Source organism: Periplaneta americana, chromosome 13 (assembly GCF_040183065.1).
Source record: "Periplaneta americana isolate PAMFEO1 chromosome 13, P.americana_PAMFEO1_priV1, whole genome shotgun sequence".
NCBI classification, from domain to species: domain Eukaryota; kingdom Metazoa; phylum Arthropoda; class Insecta; order Blattodea; family Blattidae; genus Periplaneta; species Periplaneta americana.
In genome coordinates this window covers 139291306-139317575 of record NC_091129.1, presented here as the reverse complement: position 1 = coordinate 139317575, position 26270 = coordinate 139291306, and the positions used below count along the sequence as shown (strand labels likewise).

Genomic DNA, 26270 nt, shown 5'->3' with positions numbered 1-26270 from the left:
GTAATTCTAAAGCTGGAATTGGTGGCACTGGTATACTATGTGACTGTCAGTGTTGGCAATTCAGCGGTTTTACCGCTAGGTCTAGCGTTTTACGGCGTTAGTTTAGCGGGTAAAACGTATGAAATTTGTATTGATGATATAGGGATTTAGCGGGTATTTTAGCACTCACAGCAGCAAAATAATATAATGTACATTGACAATATAGCAATTTAGCGGTTTCTGCATGGCTTCACAGCGGATTTTTAAGAATCGAGTTGGCAACACTGGTCACTGTTGACCGAGGTTGAGGTGTACCACGTGTTTTTTGTTATGGTTGAAAGTGGCTAGTTATTTTGTCTACAGGTTAAGAGGTTTATAATGTTGGTGTCCGACCCTAATAACGTGAAGATATATAATTTGAGTGCAGGCAAATCTCTACCAGAGGTAGGCTAAACAAGTCGCTATGATATCTGTCTATGGTTTAAAAAAAATTAATGTGGACGTTCACTAACCTAATTGTTTTTTTTTTCGAACAATTTCGCTGATATGTACACTTATTCCCGATAAATTACTTCGGTGATAACTTATTTTGGATTTTCAGAGAAATAGTAACTCCAAATTCTGTATTTACGTAACGTAGGACTAAAAGTTTTCTTTTTAATGTGTGACGTACCTGATATAATCCTACCCCATTATTGCCTGGCGTAGTTGCCTCATAAATGCTGACTAACATTATTGATACTATGAATAGCCTAGAGACATGAAATTAAACTATTTATTCTTTATATTATCTTTCTTGTACTGAAATTGGTTACGGAAAACAACATTTAAGTAACTTTATTGTTCACTTTTTTTCATTTTAGTGGCTTTCTGATCGGAAGAGGCGTGCATTGCAGAAGAAGAATGTTGGTAAGAGAATAAATAATGTGCTCTGAAGTTTTATTTTCTTGAAGTGGTATTTGTTTACTTTAGTGGGATTATTTGTGGTCAGATGTAGGGAGAGCCGAGAGAGAGAGTTGCGACAACTGTGACTAACCTTGTCACAATCCCCTGTGTCCTGTCAGTTATCCTTCATCTAACCCACTCGAACCTTGTCAAATTCCTCAGCCTCATGTCACTTAGCTATCCCAACACCCAACCTAACCTTTAACTTGCAATATTTATGGAAATACACGCTGGCAGAGGATAAAGCATAGTGCAATACAATGCTCAGGATCATATGCTATCACTACACTAATATGTGCCAAATACCTACAGTAAACCCATAGTGCCGTTAAAGTAAATAATTACAGTTGTAATTGTAGTAATTGTTGAATACTAGTATCACAGTCTAGTATATACAGTCGCGAAGATCAATACGTAGTAAATATGCAAACATTAGATAGTTGCTCACCACGAGGATCGCTAATATCGCCTCATTACAGGCAATGCAAAATAGTACCGTCACAATCTATTGTTTCTACCACACCTTAAAAACTCAAGCTTCGTGACTGTATATAGTAGACTGTGCTAGTATGCTAAAATAGCAAATGTCTGTAAATTACTCTTGTAATTTTTCACGCACCATAGGCATACGTATTACACAGTCATTTATTTAGGTTTATTTTCGCTGCAAATACTGGGAGAATCTAACAATGTCATTACTGTTGTTGTGTTCTAAAAAAAAGTCAATTCAGACAGAAAAACATCTTATTCTTTATTAGAACACTTGACTGAAAAATGTGCCTAATGAAATACATAATACCGCATGTGTTTTGTAGTTTTTTCTAGAAATACAGACCTCAGTAATATGTGTGAAATTTATTAATATGTTAATCATTTTTGAGCTTGACATCATTTACAGATATACGAAGGAGAATCGAATTAATCCAGGATTTCGAAATGCCTGGAGTGAGCACTACAGTGAAAGTATCAGCAGATGGAAACTTCATTTTGGCAACTGGAATCTACAAGCCCCGTGTCCGATGCTATGATGTCAATAACCTTGCCATGAAATTTGAAAGATGTTTTGACTCAGAAGTTGTCACATTTGAAATACTGTCTGATGATTACAGTAAGGTAGTTATGTTATTGTATTGGATCTATGTTGAAGTTATTTCAAGTGACTCGAGTACATAAATTGTTTATGCTTATGTATTATGTTCCCATAAATTTTGTTACATGATCTCTAATTAATTATGTTACAACATGGAATAAAATCTCTGCAATTTTCTAAGAAAAATCACAACTTAATTTGTTAATGTAATTGAATAAAAATAGAACAAATTCAAATATATGTCTTGACATTAATTAGATGAACATTAAATGTTGTGTCAACTTAAATTGTTTCAGAATAAAGTAAAGAATGTAAGATAGATCTACCATATTTCTATTTACAGGTAGTGCTCTTGCATACTGATCGATATGTAGAATTCCATGCAGCACATGGACGATACTACAGACTTAGGATACCAAGATTTGGACGTGATTTGAAGTACCATCCTGGAACATGTGACCTCTACGTTGTGGGAGTCGGGTACATTTAAACTTCATTTTTTTTCAAAACTGATCAGATAATTTCCATGTCACATTAAAGCATTAGCACAATTTTCTGCAAATTATAAAAAACAGTAATTGTATTGTTCTACTAACTGACTAACAATTAAATCTTCAGCAAATGTAAACCAATTTGTGAGAAAATGCTTCAGTAAAACCTACAGAGTCCACTCCTGTGGAGTAACGGTCAGCGCGTCTGGCTGTGAAACCAGGTGGCCCGGGTTCGAATCCCAGTCAGGACAAGTTACCTGGTTGAGGTTTTTTCCGGGGTTTTCCCTCAACCCAATATGAGCAAATGCTGGGTAACTTTCGGTGCTGGGCCCTGGACTCATTTCACCGGCATTATCACCTTCATACCGTTCAGATGCTAAATAACCTAGATGTGACGCTAAATAACCTAATGTTGATACAGCGTCGTAAAATAACCCAAAAAAAAAACCTACAGTTTGACCTGTTATGAAAGATAGTACACATGCTGTAATGTGCTAAATACTCAAGTTTGTCAGTGGAAATTTTAATATGTCTGTCCAGTTTTATTAATATAATAAATTAATTAATATTTCGTTTATTTCTACTTGTTGAATATACTGGAAATTGTAAGCTTACATATATCGAATTTTGGTGTAAAATTTTAGCAGGATGAAAACTATTAGACATACAAAAAGTTACCCTTTATTTTGTACTTGCCACGAAAAACTATAGAATACTAGACACATCCTTTTCTTTCTGCTGTCAGGCTATATATATTAATTTTATATTTAACAAAAGTTATTATCTTAACTTCTTATTTCATTTTAGTAAGTTTATCATGGTGAGAACTGTGTAATTTTATTATGGATGCAAAAGCTCAATTAGAAATACTGTAAAACATTGTGAGTCTGAAACTGCTGTATATCTGTTAAGAGAGTAGATCATGACTAATTAAAATTTAAAAAATAAAGTTAAAAAGTGAATTAAGGAATAATTAAAAAGAAAAAAGAAAATTAAATAAAAAAAATAGAATTAATGAAATATAATTAACAGTCAAATAGCACCAAGAATTGATAAAAAATTATCTGTTCATATGAAAGTTTCCCTTCTTCCCATGTACCTCAGTGACATGCACAGGACTCTCACCTTATGTAAAACCTGTTTCGTCTGTTGAGTCCCCAAATGTAAGGAGGAAAGGAGACACACTTTTTTTCTTTGTGTGCATTTCATTCCGTTATTATTACGTCTCGTTTAATAAGTTTTAGAACTTATTTATGGAAAGAAAACCATGAGGTTCATAATTTGATAAAAGTTAGCATTTTTTAAAATCTGGATTTGCCCTAGAGTCTGAAGACCTCGATGTATTGTATTGCAGTCCTGAAGTCTATAGGTTGAACTTGGAACAAGGTCAGTTTCTGAACTCTCTGGTGACTGATGCGTCTGAAGTAAATCGATGTGCCATAAATCCTGTTCATCAACTGCTTGTTTTTGGGACACAAGAAGGGAAAGTTGAGGCGTGGGACCCACGTGCCAGAAGCAGAGTAGGCACTTTGGATTGTGCCCTCAGTATCACAGATGCACAGTAAGTAGAAGTCTGTCAGTTTCACATATTGTTTTAACAAATGAAAGTCTCGTAACAGTTGTGCTTGGTTGCTTAGTTTCCAATGTCAAACATTGGCAATTAATTTATTCACCTTCTTTCAACTATTCTCAACTTAATTGATGCCCATTTTCAATTTTTAGACCTTGTATTTGTATGTGGTAAATATTGTTGTATGCAACAAGACTGTGGGGCATTGAGATTTTTAATTGACACGATTCAGATCTTTTCTACCAGTCATCCACAATTTATAATAATCATGTACCGGTAGTTAATGAAATGCGTGGACATAGAATTAACTTCCCTCGCTTTTATTAATGAACAAAGATATAGTTTATATACTTTGGATCTGCTACATGGTGCCAAAAGTGTTCCTTGCTCATTCAGAGAAAGTTGTTGTTGTTTTCCAATGGCCACTTTTGGGATCATTTAACCCATTTTCCTTGTCATTCAGAGGATGTTATTCCAGTAAATAAATTCATGTGTGTGTACCAACATACTGTGTGAAGGGGACAGAACAGATGAAGGATTCTATTGTTAGTTATTTATGTATATGCATATTTCGATTTACCATATAAGCTATTACACACAACTGCTCTTAAAAAGAAAAACTAAGTTCAAAATAAAATTTCCGTACTTGTTCTTGATAGTATAGTGGATATCATATTTTTCTCTGTACTCAACTAACGCAAGTTTAAATCTATCATTATTGGCCAGATTTGAATCCATGATCTGCACTGTCCCCTTCACACAGTATGTTGGTACACACATGAATTTATTTACTGAAATAACATTAATTTAATTCAGTTTCACCATATTTTGAGATTAGAATAAATTAAACGCAGAATAAATATGGGAAATGCCTGTTATTATTCAGTTGAGAAGCTTTTGTTATCTAGTCTGTTGTCAAAAAATCTGAAAGTTAGAATTTATAAAACAGTTATATTACCGGTTGTTCTGTATAGTTGTGAAACTTGGACTCTCACTTTGAGAGAGGAACAGATATTGAGTGTTTTTTGAGAATAAGGTTCTTAGGAAAATATTTGGGGCTAAGAGGGATCAAGTTACAGGAGAATGGAGAAAGTTACACAACGCAGAACTGCACACATTGTATTCTTCACCTGACATAATTAGGAACATTAAATCCAGACGTTTGAGATGGGCAGGGAATGTAGCACGTATGGGCGAATCCAGAAATGCATACAGAGTGTTAGTTGGGAGGCCGAGACATAGATGGGGGGGATAATACTAAAATGGATTTGAGGGAGGTGGGATATGATGATAGAGATGGATTAATCTTGCACAGGATAGGGACCGATGGTGGGCTTATGTGAGGGCGGCAATGAACCTCCAGGTTCCTTAAAAGCCGCAAGTAAAGAAATGCGTATTTATTAATAGTTGTTATCTCGTATTGGTTGAGATATACAAATGTAATTCTGAAACAATCCTGAAAATGAAATGGTAGAAACAGAGATTTTATGACACACGAAACAAACCACGTTGTTAACTGCCTTCAGATTTCTTTTGTATGTTCAAGGGTTTATTTTTCTTTCAGATTAGAAGGCTTCCCATCTGTGACAGCACTTACATTCCAAGGGAGCCTAACACTGGGTGTCGGAACTGCAACAGGTCAAATTCTGTTGTATGATATTAGGTCCAGCAGACCTCTTCAAGTCAAAGATCACATGTACGGACTTCCTATACGAGATGTGGAGTTTCACAATTCTCAGGATTTAGTTCTGTCTATGGACAGATCTATTATTAAAATATGGGAAAAAAATTCAGTAAGTAATAATAAATACTGTTGATTGACGGAGTAAAGAGAAGCATGCACAATCATGGGCTTACAGAGAAAGATACAGAAGACAGATTTATGGCAACTAAAATTAAGTTTGGGTAAAGGAAAACCATTATTTATGGACAATTTCTGTTAAAAACAATAAATACTAAACGTAACTGGAATGTTAAGCATTTCAAACATTGCAATGATATTTAAAGTTTTAGAGCATTAGTTCTGGTGGCAGTCTTCATTTCCACCTCACTAAGCAGAAAGCAACACTGTTGTTACTTTCAGAAGTTAATGCTGTGTTGTGTTACTGTTTAAATTCAGATTTACTGTTTCACACGTTTGTGTCCTTAATGATGGCAGGTTAAATATACACTATGAAAAAAAAAAATAATAAATTTATATGATTCATGTGTTGAGGTAGTCTGTAAGAGAGGTAAGAAGACTGCTTTCCACGAAGTACTCAGGCCTTCATGCTCCACTTAAGATTATATTAAGTGGATACAGTGCTTGAAAGTGGTGGAACTCTATGTAGAATAAATTATAATGGCTGGAAGATGGTTACTGTCGAGTGCACGGGAATTTTGTCATTTTTAACCTCCTTTTCGCTCAACTTTAAGACTTTAAAGACCTAGGCAGAGTTCGAAGAAAAATTTCAGAAAGATGCTGGAATGCCATTTCTGTGCGTTCCACCAGAAAAAAAAAAAGCAATGAGTGGATATATCATTGGACAAAAACCAAAAAGGAAAATAAACGTGCTCACCAAGTGGAAACTTGCTATGAGATTGATGCTAAAATATAAAATCTGCCAAAAAATATGTTACATGATTCTTGCACATACACATTTGTGGAACTAAAATGTACCGTATTGACCTTTTTTTTTTTATTTTCACAATATATTAATGGTAATATTAACAATAATAATAACAATAACAGTAATAATACAAGGAAATAAAACGATGAACTGAATTGACTGAATTTTGCTTAATGCATAAATGTAGGAGGAAGTATGTAACCATTCCGCGGCACTCATTTTTTCCTTAACTATTTTCTACTGTTTTTTTTTTCCATAATTTTTTCCCCCCCTACTACATTACATTACATACTATATATATATATATATATTACATACACACTAATACTATGTTACACCATATACATAGGTATTTACATATAAACTAATACTATGATACAAGTTTGTTGGTACTTCCCTCTTTCTCTTTTTTTTTCTTCCCCTCCCCCTATATACAGCAAAGATAGTGTATAATTCTTGCGTTGTAGAGGGAAGCAAATGAAATTTAAAATAATTTTCTGCCTGCCTCTTAAAAAGTTTTGGTTAGTTTGCCCAGGCCTGACTTAAATCCTCAAGTAGTGTTTTCATGAACAAGTTAAAGAAGTCCATATTGGTGGAATGAAAATCCAAGGCTAATTCACTCTTCTCTAGATTCACATTTAAAGAATATACAGCAAATGAAAATAGAAAATAATGCTATTTAGCAGTTAAATGAAAAGTCATTCACCTATACCAAGAATACACCTACACTACTAGTCAAAAGTTTTCGATCAGCTGTGAAAACAATTATATACTTTATTTCAATGTACAACCACATCAGAAAAAACTAAATAGATCAAAAAATAAATATTTTCCCTCTCTAGCATTATGATATGATAGAATATTCAAAACGAAATCCCTGTTTTAACCATAAATCCATAGTTGTGATAGGTGATCGAAAACTTTTGACCAGTAGTGTACATGTTACTAAAAACGAACACTGATTGTATATTTCAAGCAGACACATTCCGTGATATCTACTACTGCCACCTGAGATATACAGTGAATAAATACAATTATTTCAAGACTCATTATTGATAAACTGTAATTTGCCTGAAATTACACACGCTTGAATTAACCATTGCCCCATTATCTTGATTATTTATAATTTTCTTTTGTGTGTCAGGGTAAGTTGTTCACATCAATAGAAGGTACTGCTGATTTTAATGGTCTCTGTCTCGTGCCAAACACTGGAATGATTTTTGCCGCTAATGAAGACACAAAGATACAAACATACTACATACCCGTGAGTACTGATACTGTATATTAATTTTTAGAAACTAAATTTAAGTTATATATATTTTTATGCTCGACCATGCCGAAATGTAGTAATTATACACCTGGTAGCAGTCCTTTAATGCATGTCATTAAAGTACAGGTGTTTTCAGCCAATGACAACTCAGCTTACAGGTGGTCAGCCAATGACAAGTCAGCTTTGTACCGTTATAAAACTGCAAGTATCGATTATTCTCGGATATGCAATCGAAAGAGAATTAGCGAAAAGTCACAGAGGCTGGAAATCCAATACTGTCGCAGAAGGTTATGTTCTGTTACTATAATAATTAGCGTTAATTGTAAATAATATTCAAATAAATTCAATTTGTCATCTCGTTTTTCAATGTCGAATTCAATAATCAAGGTTATACCAAGTTTAACAGGATTACATCAAGTCAAAGACATTATTGTTCCACGGAAAAAATCAATACTTTCGCATCTGCGCACATCTCACAATTCACGACCTAGAACAAGGTCACTTCCGATCTTGTCAGATACAAATAAACTGTATACATCTGAATAATTTCAAGTTAGAAATATGGTCGAGCATAAAAAGTCGTATGAAACTCGCCTATAATGGTAATTAAGAAGCTCGTATGAAAATTATGAAACTCGCTTGCGCTCGTTTCATAAACATCCATACTCGCTTAATTCTATCATTATAGGCTTGTTGCATAATGTACTAATATATACATACAGGGTGAACCATAAGTAATGTCATTAATTTCAGAGGGTTATTCTTTGAGATATCTCAAACAAAAGTTTAATACACTTTTGCTCGTTTTTGCTTCCTTTTCGAGATGAAAACTGTTTTATATGAAACATTTCATAGCGTGTTTTGGGAAAACAATTGATTTAATTCCCAATATGCTCAGTCAGTTTAAGAAAGCAGTGTATTATTATCATAAATGATTGAAAGAATTTTAGTTTTGTCCTTTAAATGTGCAGAAATTTGACCCAAACAAATGTAACTTTTTGTTCTACAAAATAATTTTAAAATGTTACATTTGTTAGGATCAAATTTTTGCACATTTAAAAAACAAAACTAAAATTCTTTCAATCATTTATTATTATAATACACTGCTTCTTTTTTTTTTTTTGGTGTGGTATTATATATATTTTACTGTTATGATTGCAGAGCTTGGGTCCAGCCCCACGATGGTGTAGTTTCCTGGATAATTTGACAGAAGAGCTGGAGGAAAGTCAAATGGACACAGTATACGACGATTATAAATTTGTAACAAGGAAAGAACTAAGTGATTTGGGATTGGATCATCTCCTGGGTAATAGGCTATGTAGCATCATAACTGTTACAGTATAAATTGAAAGTTAACTCTATCCTTAAATTTTTGTCTCTAGAAATACGAAATATTGAATTATTAATGTCATTGTTCAATTATTCTTCGGCACCTCACTATATAGGATAGGAATATTTTTAGTATCACTAGAATGCACTCTTTGTAAGTATAACATTGCCTTAGTTAGAAACAGTGTTCAACAAATTCCTTTATGCATAATTCTATTCTATAGAGTAAGTTACTGCATACATAATGCAATTTACATTAAAATTAACTATTGCAGGAACAAATCTTCTCAGGGCTTATATGCATGGCTTTTTTGTGGATATTCGTCTCTACAAAAAAGCAAAGTCTGTAGCAGATCCATTTGCATTTGAAGAATACAAGAAAAAGAAAGTCAGAGAAAAGATTGAAGAAAGCAGGGAGAATCGTGTAAAGCTACAGGTAAGAGAGAGGGGAAAGAAAAAAAATCCAGTTCTTAATTAAATTTTTACATCCCCATATCTCCATATGTAGTCTTTTAGTTTTTCTCTATTTAGTGTTGCACCACACATACACAGAAATGTATACTGGTATTTAATAGTTAATGTTAAGAACAATTAAACTGATATAAATGTCGCTGAAAACAGCAAACTTGATCATATTTGAAGTGCTGTCATGAATTTTTAATTAAACCAGTAGATGTTTAGAGCACTTCTTTTTTTTTATATACAATACAGAAAATAAAATCATGCGAGATTTTAAAACAGATCTATATTTGCAGTTCTTAGGTTTTATCAACAGTAATCTCACTGGAGGTTTTCATTTATCTAGAGAAAATCAAAACTTTAGTGGGATTTAATTGACTATTACACAGAAGAAATTATATAAAGATTAGAAGAAATAAAGTACTCTAATACAATAAAATATTAATTAACTTACTAAAATTCTATTTCAATAATGTTAGTTTCACCAAAATGTTTGAATGGAGCTGCCATTTTCAGTTGACTGTCTATGTGGTAAAATGATGATCGCAAAGCATGTTTTATAGTACCATAAAGAATTTGCAGTTTGAAATGTTGGCAAACAAAAAAACAAATGATAGGGAGGTGATAAAAACAAGAAAGTATAAAAAGATTAGAAAGAATAAAGTACCCTAATACAGTAAAATAGATATTAATTGGCTTACTAAATTCTATTTCACTAATGTTACCTTCACCAAAACATTTGAATGGAGCTGCCATTTTCAGTCGATTATCTATGCGGGAAACAAATGACTATTGCAAAGCATGTTTTATAGTACCGTAAAGAATTTGCAGTTTGAAATGTTGGTAAACAAAGAAACAAATGCTAGGGAAGTGATAAAATTGTGTGGTAAGCAGGCATGATTGATTGAAAGACGTCCATCCGTACAGTTTTATTGGTCAAAAGTAGTATGACGTAGTAAAAGGGTAATAGTCATAAAACATTCATTACAGGCATTTTTCTTTATGGGATTTTGGAAAAAAATTTATCTCCTCACCATGCCTTTACAGTATATTTATTTCATTTGATCTCTCTAATATAGACTCTACCAAAAGTCAATAAGGATCTAGCTTTGAAACTGATGGATGATGAGCAGAAAGAAAAGAGAAAGAAGAACAAGAGTGGTACAAACTTACTGAAGGATGACCGTTTCAAAGCTTTATTTGAGAACCCAGACTTCGAAGTTGATAAGAATGCTGAGGAATACAGGTGAGCGAGCACATATATTTTTCAGCAAATTTTAATATGTTGAACGTGTTTAAAATTATGAAATGAAGTTCATTCTGTGCATACTTAATTATCATGTTTTGAAAGGAGTACTATAGATGATCTTTGCATTAACATTTTTCTAGGTTGCTGAACCCAGTTGTCTCAAGACTCGATAAGAGTCGTAAGAAGGAACTGAAGAAGCAACTTGTCCAACAGTTCAACGAAGTAGAGGTATATAATACAATGTTGTTATTGTTTATTTACTGTCCGAAGACAATGATACTCTATTATTACGTACATTAAACTGAAATTTAATTGCAGTGATATTGCAGAAAAGTGTGCCTTAGATATCTGTGAAAGAGCTATTTTTTTATAACGTGAACATGCTCGTATTTTTTGTTACTTCTATTCATAATTTTGTTACATCAGCCATGATAATCGTGTTTTTATTACATTACACATTAAACTGGAATTTAGTTGCAGTGATATTTCACTTTCGTGATTTTTGCAGAATAAACTTGTTGCATTGTATTTTATTGTTATATAATTATTCATTTGTAAGCCTAGCTTTGAAACTGCTTTACAACTATTTCCAGAGTGGATCCGAAGCAGAAATGAGTTCATCAGACTCAAGTTCAGATGATGATCAACAGTGGGCAAAAGAAGTAAAACACCAACATCATTTGTTGAGGCAAGAAGAGAGAATGCGAAGAAGAGAAGAGGAAGATGAAGAGGTTGAAATGGAAAGAGACATAAGTCGACCTAAATTTTACGAGTTGAAGGAAGAAGAAGAATTTAAAGGCTTGCAAAGAAAAGTGAAGAAGACTAATAGGTATGAACTACTTGAATACATAATGAGATTATTATAGTAGTAAATCCCGAAAAGACTAAGTATATGATTATGTCTCGTGACCAGAATATTGTACGAAATGGAACTATAAAAATTGGAGATTTATCTTTCAAATAGGTGGAAAAATTCAAATATCTTGGAGCAACAGTAACAAATATAAATGACACTCGGGAGGAAATTAAACGCAGAATAAATATGGGAAATGCCTGTTATTATTTGGTTGAGAAGCTTTTGTCATCTAGTCTGTAGTCAAAAAATATGAAAGTTAGAATTTATAAAACAGCTATATTACCGGTTGTTCTGTATGGTTGTGAAATTTGGACTCTCACTTTGAGAGAGGAAGAGAGATTAAGGGTGTTTGAGAATAAGATTCTTAGGAAAATATTTGGGGCTAAGAGGGATGAAGTTACAAGAAAATGGAGAAAGTTACACAACGCAGAGCTGCACGTATTGTATTCTTCACCTGACATAATTAGGAACATAAAATCCAGACGTTTGAGATGGGCAGGACATGTAGCACGTATGGGCGAATCCAGAAATGCATATAGAGTATTAATTGGGAGGCCGGACGGAAAAAGACCTTTGGGGAGGCCGAGACGTAGGTGGAAAGATAATATTAAAATGGATTTTAGGGAGGTGGGATATGAGGTTAGAGACTGGATTAATCTTGCTCAGGATAGGGACCAATGGCGGGCTTATGTGAGGGCGGAAATGAACCTCCGGGTTCCTTAAAAGCCAGTAAGTAAGTATAGAAGTAGATACTACTTATAACAATCTGAAAAGGAACAATCCATTGATTTCTCCGTACTTGCATATAAATGCCTAAATCAGTTTTTCACAGTACCACAATACTTTCTCTTATAATAAATAAAAATGCCCACCATCACTTAATTTAAAATATATTTTGCTTGCATTCCCTGTGAAATTAATAAATGGTAAAAATGTACCTAGAGAAATATACGTGGAAGTATTTATGTCGCATTCTACAGAAATCAGTCCTGAATAAGCAGTCCAGGTTTAAATTTAGACATCTGTTTCCGAACTATAATGGATTGCGTTGATATTTCCTTCTGTGTTCATAACTGTTTTCACTATTGCAACATCTGTGCAAGATACTATTTATATGCAAACAAGGTGCATGATTTGCAAAGAAAGAGATGTACAGATCTCGTATTATATCTCTGCCTCTGTGCAACATCACATTTGCGATGGGGAGGCAAGGAGATGGGACGAAAGTTGTAAAGCTTTTCAATATGCTGACGTCCACATTGTAAGCTAAGCCACTTGAAATTTAACAGCCGCTGACTGGCAGAGATATAATACGAGATCTGTAATAAATAAGAGCCATTTGTTAAAAGTGTAAAGACCTGCATAACAACAATATAGCTGAGAGGCAATATTAAATAAATGAATCAATCCATAGTACCACTGAGCAACAATAGTATATTACTATATAAGGCTGGGAAGGGTTTTTTTTTTTTTTTTTACAAAATCCAGGCAAAGTTTGAAAAACGAGCAGAGCAAGTTTTTCAATTTCCGTGATTTTGTAATGCACTTTATAAAAGTGTATTGTACAACATTTTTACACGATCATATTTTTAAAATTGCACATATAATATATTTTGTATTGAAAATTTAGAGCAATATTATTCCAAAGCCTTCGCAAAACTTCACTGTAATGGATCTATTTATTTATTATTTAAATTTAAATATAGTTTTATGTTACGAAGAATAGTTTCCCTAGCAACAAGTTTGTGTGGGAATTCTAACTTTCAAGGTCTAACAACAATAGCTGCAAATACAGCAAAAAAACACGACCGTGCAAAAATTAAATATTCCATCTCGCATGTGCACACCCCCACATTAAAACTAATTTCGAAACCTTTTTGTTTAAGGGAAAAGGGGGGGGAGGTTAGATCAGTGTGTCTTTATTAAGAAAAGCATAGCTCTAAAGTTGTTGTTTTCTAATGCCAGGCATTTGACAATAAAGTCATTTGACTTCTTGCACTCCAATATTTTTCAAAGATATTGTCGTGGTTAGCCACTGACGCACAGATTTTGAGGTGTTCCGAATCCATTTCTTGGTTTGAGTTGCACAATGGACAGTTAGGCAACCCAAAGTAAATTCAGTCTTAATTTATCTGTGTCATAAGGCAAGAAAGAGCATTATTACGGAAATGGGAATAGCAGTAAAAGTCAAAGTAGCCTACCTTCGTGCTACATGCATGGAGGCCTTTCAGACACTTGGAATGTAAATTGTTTGCTTACTGTGAATTCTTTTTAATTAATTACATTTTAAAGAACTGTATTATATATTTTCAGAGCATCTCTTGGTGAACGAGTACAACAAGAAGGAAGAGATAGAGTGCGAATGCTTGGGTCTACAGGAAACCGTGAAATGACCTTCAATACAGGACAGGTGAGGTGACATGAGACTTTCAGTCTTCAAGAAAATGTTGTGGTGAGATAAACTTTCCAAAAGAAACATAACAACAAAATACCGTATTTACTGAAGTGTAAGATTTCACTTTATCTGAATATTCAGGCTGTTTACCTCTTCAAAATACTTTAGACGCATTTTATTATACATTATAATTATGCAGAAAGAATTATGTTAAAATAAAATTCTCTTGTGAGAATTCAGCTGCCTTTTAAAATTCCTTATTAATGTAATGTCAGCTGTCAGATAAGCTAAAAATACAATTAAAACTCTCCTGCAGTATTTATTCAAAAATTTTGTCTGAAGTTCACACTTCTCAGCAAGATCAATGATTAAAAAAGAAAAGTTCTATACATTGTGTCCACATGCAATATGAAGCTTAACATTCACCAGGACTGCACCATTTGAATATGATTATTTTTGGTTTGATTATTAACTTTAAAATAATTCAATTGAAAAAAAAAAGTGGTTACTTAATGTTTAAGCTTTTCCTACTTTTTTGTTTATTACAGAAAGATAGATCACGTACACATGAACAAGCAAGAAAACACCGTGAGGAAAGACGGCAGTTGCTTCGTCCAGCAAAGAATCTACCTGGACTGCGGTCAAAACACAAGCTTTTGTAATGTTAATTTTTACAATATGTACATAGATATTAAGAATAAAATACTGTACCATATCATAAATGTACACCATTCTTTTCATATTCTGTCAATGAAATGCCAGTATAACGAACTCGAGGGGGGGGGGGAGAGGATAATGTAATTATATTTTCGTTATCGTGAAATTTCGTTAAATCGAAAAGTGATTAAATTTGCCTACAAATTGTGTACCATACTGTACTTGGGTTAGGTTATACTGTATATCCATATTATATTACAACTTCAATAAGAATCGGTACCATAGGCCTAATGATAATTATGCATATTCGACAACTGAATAATTATTCTTGCATATTTTACAGTGTTGCAGCGTTCATAATAGCGGAATTTCACTGATGTCATCTGAACCAAATAATCCTATTTTAATTACATGCATATAATAACAATTACGTAACATATTAAAAAATTTATCCTTCTATCAAACACTGATGTTTCCTGGACTAAATGTTCTATTTTAATTAGGTATGTAATTACTTTATATTTATTTCTAACAAGTGCAGTAAAGTGCACAGGTATGATAGTTAAATAATAAAATTATGATCTCTTCCATTTTCCATAAAGTTATATGGTATAATCCTGGGTAACGACTCTGTCAATAGATTGCTCTACATAACTGGCTTAATACGAGTGAATGACGTAAGTACCTACCATTAGTAAAGTATAAAAAAAAATCCTACTTTCATGCCCGGCAAATTTCTGAACACATAAACCAAACATGGGTAAACTTGACTCAAATAAGCCAGAATCTTTCGTGATATGTGATGACAACCCCTTGCTTGCATGTCAATGAATTCTCTACAATATCTTCTATTGGTATAGTGACTAAACTCACAGAATACTACTTTAAAGAACAGCTCCACAACGCAAATCCTAATCCTTTAGTATAAAAACTGTTACTTATTTACAAATGGCTTTTAAGGAACCTGCAGGTTCATTGCCGCCCTTACATAAGCCCGCCATCGGTCCCTATCCTGTGCAAGATTAATCCTGTCTCTATCATCATATCCCATCTCCCTCAAATACATTTTAATATTATCCTCCCATCTACGTCTCGGCCTCCCAAAAGGTCTTTTTCCCTCCAGTCTACCAACTAACACACTATATGCATTTCTGGATTCACCCATACGTGCTACATGCCCTGCCCACCTCAAACGTCTGGATTTAATCTTATTGTATGAATTCGTAACAAGCTGTTTTTTTACGGTGATGGGTTGTTAGCCCTTTGCCCAACCCACAAGCTGGAGGACCACCCCTTATCGGCTGTCCATGACTGCTTATTCAATATATTCACAGCTACCCTCCATATCTGGAGGCCGTCTCCTCTATCCGCAACCTAAGGACGTGCCTTGCTGTGGTGATAAGGACCCACAATACATGGAGTATATAAACTCTACCAAGGAAATTTTACTGAAGTTAATTAAAAAATCTTACGATAGCTTTACATTGACATTTCTTTATATTTCAAATGCCGAAATTTTTGTAAATGATTGATCACCATTTCATTCAGCAACACTTTCATAACGTGGATTGTTCAGCAAAAAATGAAAGAATACAGAGTGAACCGTAAATAATGTCACGATTTCAGGGGGTTATTCTTTGAAATATTTCAAACAAAATAATTTAATATAATTTTGCTCTTTTTTTGCTTACTTTTTGAGATAAAAATTGTTTTATATGAAATGTTTCATAGCGTGTTTCAGGAAAGCCATTGATTTAATTCTCAATATGCTCAGTCAATTTAAGAGAGTAGTGTATTATGATAGTAGGTGATTGAAAGAATTTTAGTTTTGTCCTTCAAATGTGCAGACATTTCATCTGAACAAATGTAACTTTTCGTTTTGAAAAGGAATTTTAAAATGGAAAATTTTTTTATGAAAACTATCACTTACATTTAGTAGTATCGAGTAATCTTGAATCTTTCCAGCACAATACCATGTATGTACACTTGCCATGCATAGAAACTGATGTCAGATATCAAGGCACCTATAACCACAGAAATTGAACAATATTAGAACTAATAAATATAAAGACATGTTACGATAAAAAGTATACCTACAGTGAGAATAATTAGATTACGTCAGTTTATGTTAAAGCATGTCTGTGATAAATTAACTCGTAGATTCTGTCCAACAGAGAATAGTTCAGTGATAAATCGCTGTACATGAACTGATAAACAGCATGCTCAAAACCACTTTTTCGATATATCAGGAATGCTGATAACTTGTATTTTCGGAAACAATCTTGAAATCAATATTTAGCAGCTTCACGATACTTTCACATTATTTCTTATTTTATTGAGTTATTTTACGATGCTGTATCAACATCTGAGGTTATTTAGCGTCTGAATGAAATGAAGGTGATAATGCCGGTGAAATGAGTCCGGGGTCCAGCACCGAAAGTTACCCAGCATTTGCTCATATTGGGTTGAGGGAAAACCCAGGAAAAAACCTCAACCAGGTAACTTGCCCCGACCAGGATTCGAACCCGGGCCACCTGGTTTCGCGGCCAGACGCGCTGACCGTTACTCCACAGGTGTGGACTACTTTCACATTATAAATCATAAATGAGAAAGTAAAAAACATTAGGACTCGATCATTCCCAGCAGAAACGGCCAGAAAACTGAAGAGGAAATGGGCAGGACACGTGATGCACCTCAATACGAACCAGTAGATGTACACCCTAATTATGTGGGACCCAGTGATCGACAGACTCAGTGTTGGCATACAGAAAATAAGATGATCGAACTGAGGTCAAGCTTCAGCTACGTGTGGATAAGAATCACGAAAGACTGACGACAATGGGAGATACTCACAAAGTGAATTGCAATTAAAAGTACATAGTTTTAATTAGTAGTGAAACACTCAGTGACAATCCATCTAGCAGACATATAAAAGACCATCTTTCTCTGAGCAACTTACACCACTTTATGAAGTCTCTAATTATTATATTTTATGAAAAATGGAAGATATACTACATACCTTTTTCCCTTCTCCTTTTCATTCACTCCAATTACGCATACTTCACATTTAAGTGCAATTCACAAATAATGTTGCTTTATTTACACTTTCTATTCAATACAAATAATTTTCTGCATAAATATGGTATACAGCCATCAAGTACATATCTGATGAATTCATACAGTATTTATTATTATTATTTAATCGCAAGATGGTTTCAGAAATTTCATTTTCTTTTTCCTTGGCCCAGCCTCTTCGTCCTGCAGAGTTCTGTTGTCTCGTTTTGTGTTGAATTTCCGGCTTACTGTTCCTACCAATGTGTTATATCGATGTGCCATCTCACGATCAGACACTTCTTTTTCATTTCTGCTATCCCATTTCATGATCTTCTCTTGTTCTTCCAGCTCCATAATTCTCTCTATTTCTGGATTCATTCCTAGGAAAGCAAGTCTTCCAACTATCAAGTTCTCACAGGGAACAAAACTGGGTTCAATTATGTATTTACATCTGGAACAAAATAAATTATCACAATCATATCTCGGACTCAGTAGTACTATAAATTAAATACAGTAAAACCTCGATAAAACACGCCCGTTTATTACGATATCCCGTGTAATACGCTTTTTTTGTCCGGTCCCTGCACGCCTTTATAAAATACCCCGTTTGTTGCGCTCAAGTCCCACATAATATGCTGTTTTTGTGGAATATTTTCGATGTAATTTTCAGCAATGTACTGTAACAGCAATGAAACATCTTGGTCACTGAACTCACTGGTGCCATTAACCTGAAAAGTATTGGTATTCGACCTTTTACCTGCACATTTAAACCTTCATACTTCATACCTTAGTATACCTCACCCTCTTGTTACGCTCTCTTATTCGACTCTTTACCTGTGCGCTTAAAGCCTACATACAGTTACAATACCCCACCCTCTCTCTCAAACAACATTCCTCACTTGGCCGTAATAAAATTCTGGAAATTTTTGCTGGGCAGTTTGTTGTCCTTTAGTGTATTGAAGTGTCTGTGAATGTGATTACAATGACAATGTGTGTTAAACAAAAAGCGCTTTCTGTGTCGGAAAAATTGGAAATCTTACGAAAGTACGATGGGAATAGTATTCTTACTCAGAAACAACTCTCTGATGCATTAGGAATCCCATCATCGATATTAAGAACGATAATAAAAAATCGCGACTCAATCACTACAGTTGCGACGTCGTCAGGAGGATATAATATTGTAGATGTCTTAGACATTCAGTACAATAATTACATAATGGCATAATATTATATTACCTTTCATGAATCATGTATTTCAATAAAGAAAAATGCTAATAGATACTGTATATAAGTATACCCTCCTAATACGCAGTCCCGGTTAATACGCGGTTTACACCTGGTCCCTTGAACATTGCCTTATCGGGGTTTTACTGTATGTAAATATATACTCTCTCCATCTAAGTGAAAGGTAAAGGTATCCTCTTTACACGCCATGATGGCGCATGAGGGGCATGGAGATAGAGTCCCATGCTTTCGTGATCTTGACAATAAAATGAGGTGGTATGGTTGACACCAAGGTCAGATCTTTCACATCTTTTCCTCAGGAACGACCTGGTACTCAATTTGAAACAGGCTCAGTAGACTCCATCATCATAAGTAGCAGTATTCATTTAACAATGTTTTCAACTATAGTAACTATTCAATATCACAATTCAACTTGGATGAGAAATGCCTGAAGCTCTTTATCAGGGATAGAAATCTTCTGTGACATGGGACACAGTTTTATTTCCCTCCCAGATAAACCCATGCTAAGGATTCCATTGCCTTTTAAAGTTCAATATGCACAGGTGAGTTTAAACCTCCAAATCTCGGATCCAACGATAACCACTAGACCAAGAGGACGACTGAGAATGTTGTAATAAAAACACAAAAGTAGATGTGGTACTTCAAGTCTCGCTTTATCATTGTTGTTACATTCAAATCTTACCGTACATGAATTTTAGTAAAAATTTTACGTATTCAATTTCTGAATAAAGTAGTCATGGTTCAGTAGATTTTCTTTATTTAGTTTTCTTGGCAGATTTACCGCAATTAAATCATTAGAATGACAAAAAATAATTCAATCAGGAAATTACTTTGGATTAAGCAAGATGTAAAATAATATATATATTATAATATTATTATTTATAAAACAGTTATATTACCGGTTCTTCTGTATGGTTGTGAAACTTGGACTCTCACTCTGAGAGAGGAACATAGGTTAAGGGTGTTTGAGAATAAGGTGCTTAGGAAAATATTTGGGGCTAAGCGGGATGAAGTTACAGGAGAGTGGAGAAAGTTACACAACGCAGAACTGCACGCATTGTATTCTTCACCTGACATAATTAGGAGCATTAAATCCAGACGTTTGAGATGGGCAGGGCATGTAGCACGTATGGGCGAATCCAGAAATGCATATAGAGTGTTAGTTGGGAGACCGGAGGGAAAAAGACCTTTAGGGAGGCCGAGACGTAGATGGGAGGATAATATTAAAATGGATTTGAGGGAGGTGGGGTATGATGATAGAGACTGGATTAATCTTGCACAGGATAGGGACCGATGGAGGGCTTATGTGAGGGCGGCAATGAACCTTCGGGTTCCTTAAAAGCCATTTGTAAGTAAGTATTATGCAGAGATCCACTCAAAAGGATTTACACAAAAATATTAAGGAATTGACTGATTGTTCAATACATGACCATATACATGGATGTACATGTCAATTACATAATAAAGAAGAGAAACAATAAAATTTAAAAACACTACAAATTAAAATGCATTTAAAATAAATAATATAATCAAGTAATATTGCATATTATGTCATAATTTGTAATTTAAGAATTTTTTTATTGAATAAAAACTGTGATCAGTTAAAATCTAACTTTCACTTTAAATTTTATATAAGGCAAAGTTTGTATCTGCAATCTGAATAAAATCAGACGCAACATAATTAGAGATAAATGCAAAACTGAACCTGTGAATAACTGGATAAAGCTACAATGTAGATGTAAGATCCAGTAATGAAAAGTAAAACTTCAAGCCTTCTACTCCATATAAGGGTACTATACTATATCCGCTAAGAAAACGATTCTGACAGTTCTCGTGTGGAAGGGAGAGAGGAAGCGAGAGAGATGAAACACCTTGAGCTGGCCTATCCTGTTACAGGGATTTGTAAACGTCTCCATGGTAACGGCTTGGCATTGCCATGTCTCTCGGAACAGAACAACGTGGTCAGTTGGCAGGCGTCCTGGCAGTAGGCGGTGGTAATAGTAAACGAAACACTTTTCATTGTCCCGCCATACGAGTCAAGCAGCTCCGTAGCTTCGACCGGTGCATATTGACAACGTCACATGCAACTGACAGAGTCGTTCTCTAAGAGGATAATAATTACAACGAGCTGGCAGGAGTTTTCTTTCAGCATTTGACACTGCAGCTTATGATAATAATATTCGAGGAAGCAAATTATTGAGTTTAAAACTGATCATAACAACAAAACATAAAAGTACTTGATTGTTTGATGAAATGATAGGGCTACTGTTATGTAATCTACATGCTGAACGAAACGTCCATACTTTGCACGTGTTTCTTATTAAACTGTGTTTACAACGAGTTTTGTTTAATCATGATATTAAAAAAAAAGTACAGTTTAATTTAAAACAATTCAACATTTTTATTCATAAATCATAATTCTGACTAAACCTTCAATCGAAGTCGAAATTTATCTTAGGTTTTTCTTTGCACTTCGAAAAGAATAGGATTAAAATTGATATTATATCCCTTGCAATTTGCATGACATGTACCTTTAAAGCTTTTAAAGTGTTGAGGCTAATGCTGATGATGAAGTGAAACACAAAAAGAGAGACAAAACTACAGTGGAGTTTCTCAACAGTGGACACCTGCAGGGAATTAAAAATGTCCCATACTGATAAGTGCCCACTCTTTGGAAAATAACATAAAATGAAAGTAGCGTATTTTGACACATGTCTTATTTATGTTAAGTTTCTTAGTAATGATGATAATTTTAAATTCAGAATTTTTACTTGGTAGTACTTATTTTAGAAAGTATTGAATACAGTAGTACTACACGATATTTTATATTATGAGAATGTAAGAAACATTCTAAGTCAATAATTTCACTGGAACATTAGTTCACATTAGTTCTACATTTAAAATTTTGAAGAAATCTGAAAATTTTCTATTTCCTTGCCACTTTCTGAATTGTATTTTCTAGATATATATCTATCTATATCAGAAGTGAGTTTAAGTCCTTACACTCATCTTTTTTTATAAATCAATAAATTTTCATCTTCCTTGCCTGTTCTACTGCAGCCCCACTTGTAATGACAGGTTCACTGATAGAACAGTGGGAGAAGCTCTGCAATGGATGACTGTTCTGTTGCCAGGGATGAGAAGTGTGCGATAAGAAGTTATGTCAGATTAGAGACATATGAAATGTTGAAGTAAGTTATATATCTCTCCATGTGCATTATAGAGAAAGTCCGTTGATGAGAAGGTATTTTCCCATAAGGGAGCAAGTAAATCTGCAGTGGAATTTCAAAGGGTTTGTTATTGAAAGATGTCCATTAAGAGAAGTTTCACTATATTACGAATACGTTACATAATATATAATATTCATGGAAGTCTTGATTGAAAAATAAATATAAAAACCAAGTCTACGTTTATGTATTGTTTACCCGAAAGTGTAATTATTGAAGGAAATTGTGTAAGAAATGTAGATTTAGAATGTGATATTTACTGTTAAATGTAAACAGAGGAACTCTTTTTATTATTTTTTAGTATTGTACATACGCTCCATGTTTCATGTCCTCAGTGATGACATCTGAAAACATAGCTTGACCATCCTCTGCCTCTTGTTCTCGCTGTGCTTTCTCTTTACTTCTTTTCATAAACTGAAAACATAAAATAATATCACTTGTTATTTATCGTAGACATTTTGTAAGTTCCTATTAGAGTCCACGAGAATCCTTTTCAGGTGAGTCACGCAGGATTCAGAAAATATTCAACAATATAATTGAGGAATTAAAAGAACAAGCACAATACAGTATGATGAATTAATTTGATAGCCATATACAGGAAATAGTTGGTATAATATCCAAACTGTGGATAGGTTAAAAACACAGAAAAGTTTTATGAAGCTAGTACAGAAAATTAAAAAAAGACAAATATTCCTCAAAGGAAAGAAAATGTAACATATACATAACCTCAATTTATTGAAAAAGTATATTTTACGTACAAGTTTGTTAAGTCCTATACATTACCTTCATTTCCAAAATAGACTTCGATAACTTCTGTTTTGCATTATCGCGAAAAGCCATTTTAAGATACTATTAAATTAACTAATTTAGTTTTAAACGTCAGTAAATCTTAACTTTATTCGACTTGTACTGTCTATTGCACTGCCTGCTGGATAGCACCCTATATCTGCGTAAAAGTAGCCATAAGATGCGATCCTGCAGGCAGTGATCGATACATAGGTTAGCTCGTAACTCTCAACCAATAGGAAGGAGCGCGGAGAAACGTCATCAGTATGCTGCGTTTAAATCTGTAACATGCATAGATAAATGGCCGTGAAACACATTCGTGAATTAACTCACCTTTCTAGTTTCAATTTGCATCCCACTTTATCACTTATTAAATAAAGGAAATATGTACGGTATAGATATTTAGAAGTGTAGTATATGAAACGTAATTATAGAATATTGTTATTTATAACGTCTATAGTTACCTCAGCAATAAACCCTAGATCATAGATAATATACTATGATCTAGGAATAAACACAACAAAGTTAAAAAAAATATATATATATATATATATTATTTTGGCAATATTTACATGTCTAACCTTAAAATGAAGTCAGGCACAAGCTGGGTCAGTAGAAGACAGATGAAAGATAAACTTCTATTCCCAATCACTTGGCTCACAGTACAATAATCACTTGCTAAACTTGTAGTCAGTTGTTAAATCTTAAATTCAGTACATCAACACAAACAGCACTTCAGATAAAATTTCACTCGATAGACACATAATTTTTCTTGGTATACAACATAATTATGAATAAATTTCGGTATACTAGTATATATTAATCATCATCATCATCCTTCACGAATTAGGCCTCTCTAGACCTGTTTCGGCCCCATCTAGCAGTCTTCTTAAAGGTCTTCCTGGTCGACGATGTCCTCTAGGTTTATATTGCATCATAATTTTTGGGATTCTTGAATTTTCCATTCTTCTTACATGATCTAGCCAATTGAATTTGTATCTGCTGATTTTTTCTTCTACTGACTCTACTTCTAATTGTTCTAAAATTTCTACAAGCAGTATAAGGACAGATATATATTAATGAAGTTTAAAAATACATTAAAAAAAATTCAAACATGTAGACCAGTTTGTTACATAATAATAATTTACACAATAAGCTTCAAAATATAAGTTGGACTCACCTATTTGCTGTCGATCACATCAGGTCATTCACATCCCATCAGTCTTCATGAAGAGTCTTAGAAATTAATTGGTTTCCTTCTTGCTTTCCTGTCGGCAAAATCCTTTACCAACTCCCGTACATTCATTGTTTCTGCTTCATTCGCATTTACTGAGTGCCACTGCCTGCTGGACCACATCCTATGGCTGCTTATACTGCCTATCCAATCAATGGTTATGCGCGAACAGTCACTAGGTGGCAGGTAATGACATTGCATATTCTGATAATGTTAATAGCGGTGGGCACTGCCTGCCACCTAGCGGCAAAATAACTTTGATTGAGCAGGCAGTTTACGCAGCTATAGGATGCGATCCAGCAGGCAGTGCTGAGTGCATACCTACATCAATTAATCTATTTTGACATTGTGCTCCTTATGTAGTTTTTTTATTAATTTCAATTCTGAAAACGACCTCCTAGTAGAACTGACAGACAGGGAGCACCAAAAACAGCAAATATGCTGTAATAAGCTCTGAAAATTAGATGTCAATTAATTATATTTCACGATTAGGAACTTTGTTAAGTCGTACACAGATTTCTGAACACTTATTTCAGATTTCAGCTGTTTCACAGAGCTAATTAATTCTATAGGAAATGAGGAATAAAATAACATAACTGTAAGTTGTTTGAAGTATCTCTGCTCTTCTTAGAATCTCATCTTCAGTGAGTGAATTATTATATTGCCAGGAAATAAAAAAAAAGAGAAAATTTGATACTGTATAATGCAGAGATGTAAATAAGCAACGTAACTGAGAATTTAGTATAGCAAATAGTTTAATATAGATATTAATTCTAAAATTTGATTCACTGCCACTGAAATGACTATCTTCACACACACTGAAAAATCGTTCGACATTTTTTGTATCATTTACACCTAAATGTTATCTGAAAATCCCACTTTTCACAAAGTTTAATTACTTCCTCCTTCAGATTACCTTTTCTCTCCTAAGCTGTTCACACAATACTCCTATTTCAAGATCAGTAAGTTTCCCTTAAGTAATTTAGACCTCTATTTACTTTAGTGAGGACATTATCACTGTAAGAAATATAAATTCAAAATTATCTATTGCTTCTATCAAGCAGATGGCTTCACTCCTTTCATTTGCAATCTTACTGGTTAAAGACATTTTTTTCAACGCTTTATAAAAGTCTGGAAATCTCACTTTTACTGCCATCAATGTCTGGAACCTTTAATTGAATTGAACTGAATGAGAGGGGAATTGGGAAGAGAAATTTAATAGGTATTGTCCTTGCAAGAGAGTTCGGGGCTGAGAGAAACTGATTATGTGAGCTCCAAGCATGTTGGCCACTTATCTCACTCTGTGTTTCGGTGCTCTACTGAAGGAGCTCTAGAAAATTTTGAAGGAGAAAAGCCGAAAATGAACATAACTTCTTAGATACCATATACGGAGGGGATTGCAACATTCCTGCCCAACGAGTTGGATGATATCTTTTCAGTGTGACTTCAGATTCTACTGTTATTGATGCAATGCAATAAACTAAACTTCTAAACACTATTAATAATTATATATAATAAATTTTCAGTAAAATACACTTTTCAGTTTGTGAGGTCAGATAATCTGTTACATCACAATATTTATTACAAAGTCACTAATATTTTCGACTTTAAAAAGTCATCATCAGGTGCATGAGATGCAAACAATTTTAAATTAGGTGATAGTTGATCTAACAATTAATGATATAGTAAGTAATGCACGTGCTGGCATTTACAAGTATATAAGTTTCGTGCCTCTTGAGGTAAACTGTACATGGTAAAGCTGAACACTGATGCTAGGTTCTTGTATGTGGCACGAAACTTATATACTTGTAAATGCCAGCACGTG

At 33.9% G+C, this 26270-nt stretch overlaps 2 protein-coding genes across 2 annotated transcripts; one reads left to right on the top strand and one right to left on the bottom strand.

Annotated features, from left to right (window-relative positions):
* Positions 1–266: 266 nt before the first annotated feature.
* Positions 267–14966, top strand: l(2)34Fd (lethal (2) 34Fd). The gene is made up of 14 exons (XM_069844390.1): positions 267–423; positions 843–888; positions 1823–2037; positions 2358–2494; positions 3860–4066; positions 5640–5868; positions 7829–7948; positions 9116–9260; positions 9559–9719; positions 10822–10988; positions 11132–11219; positions 11585–11820; positions 14161–14257; positions 14791–14966. The coding sequence occupies exons 1-14, from the start codon at positions 358–360 to the stop codon at positions 14902–14904; spliced, it is 2028 nt and encodes a 675-aa protein (XP_069700491.1). The 5' UTR covers positions 267–357; the 3' UTR covers positions 14905–14966.
* Positions 14967–17971: 3005 nt separating this feature from the next.
* Mpp6 (M-phase phosphoprotein 6) lies at positions 17972–23423 on the bottom strand. The gene is made up of 3 exons (XM_069844391.1): positions 23209–23423; positions 22739–22839; positions 17972–18404 (listed from the first exon to the last, which is right to left on the bottom strand). The coding sequence occupies exons 1-3, from the start codon at positions 23263–23265 to the stop codon at positions 18098–18100; spliced, it is 465 nt and encodes a 154-aa protein (XP_069700492.1). The 5' UTR covers positions 23266–23423; the 3' UTR covers positions 17972–18097.
* Positions 23424–26270: the final 2847 nt, after the last annotated feature.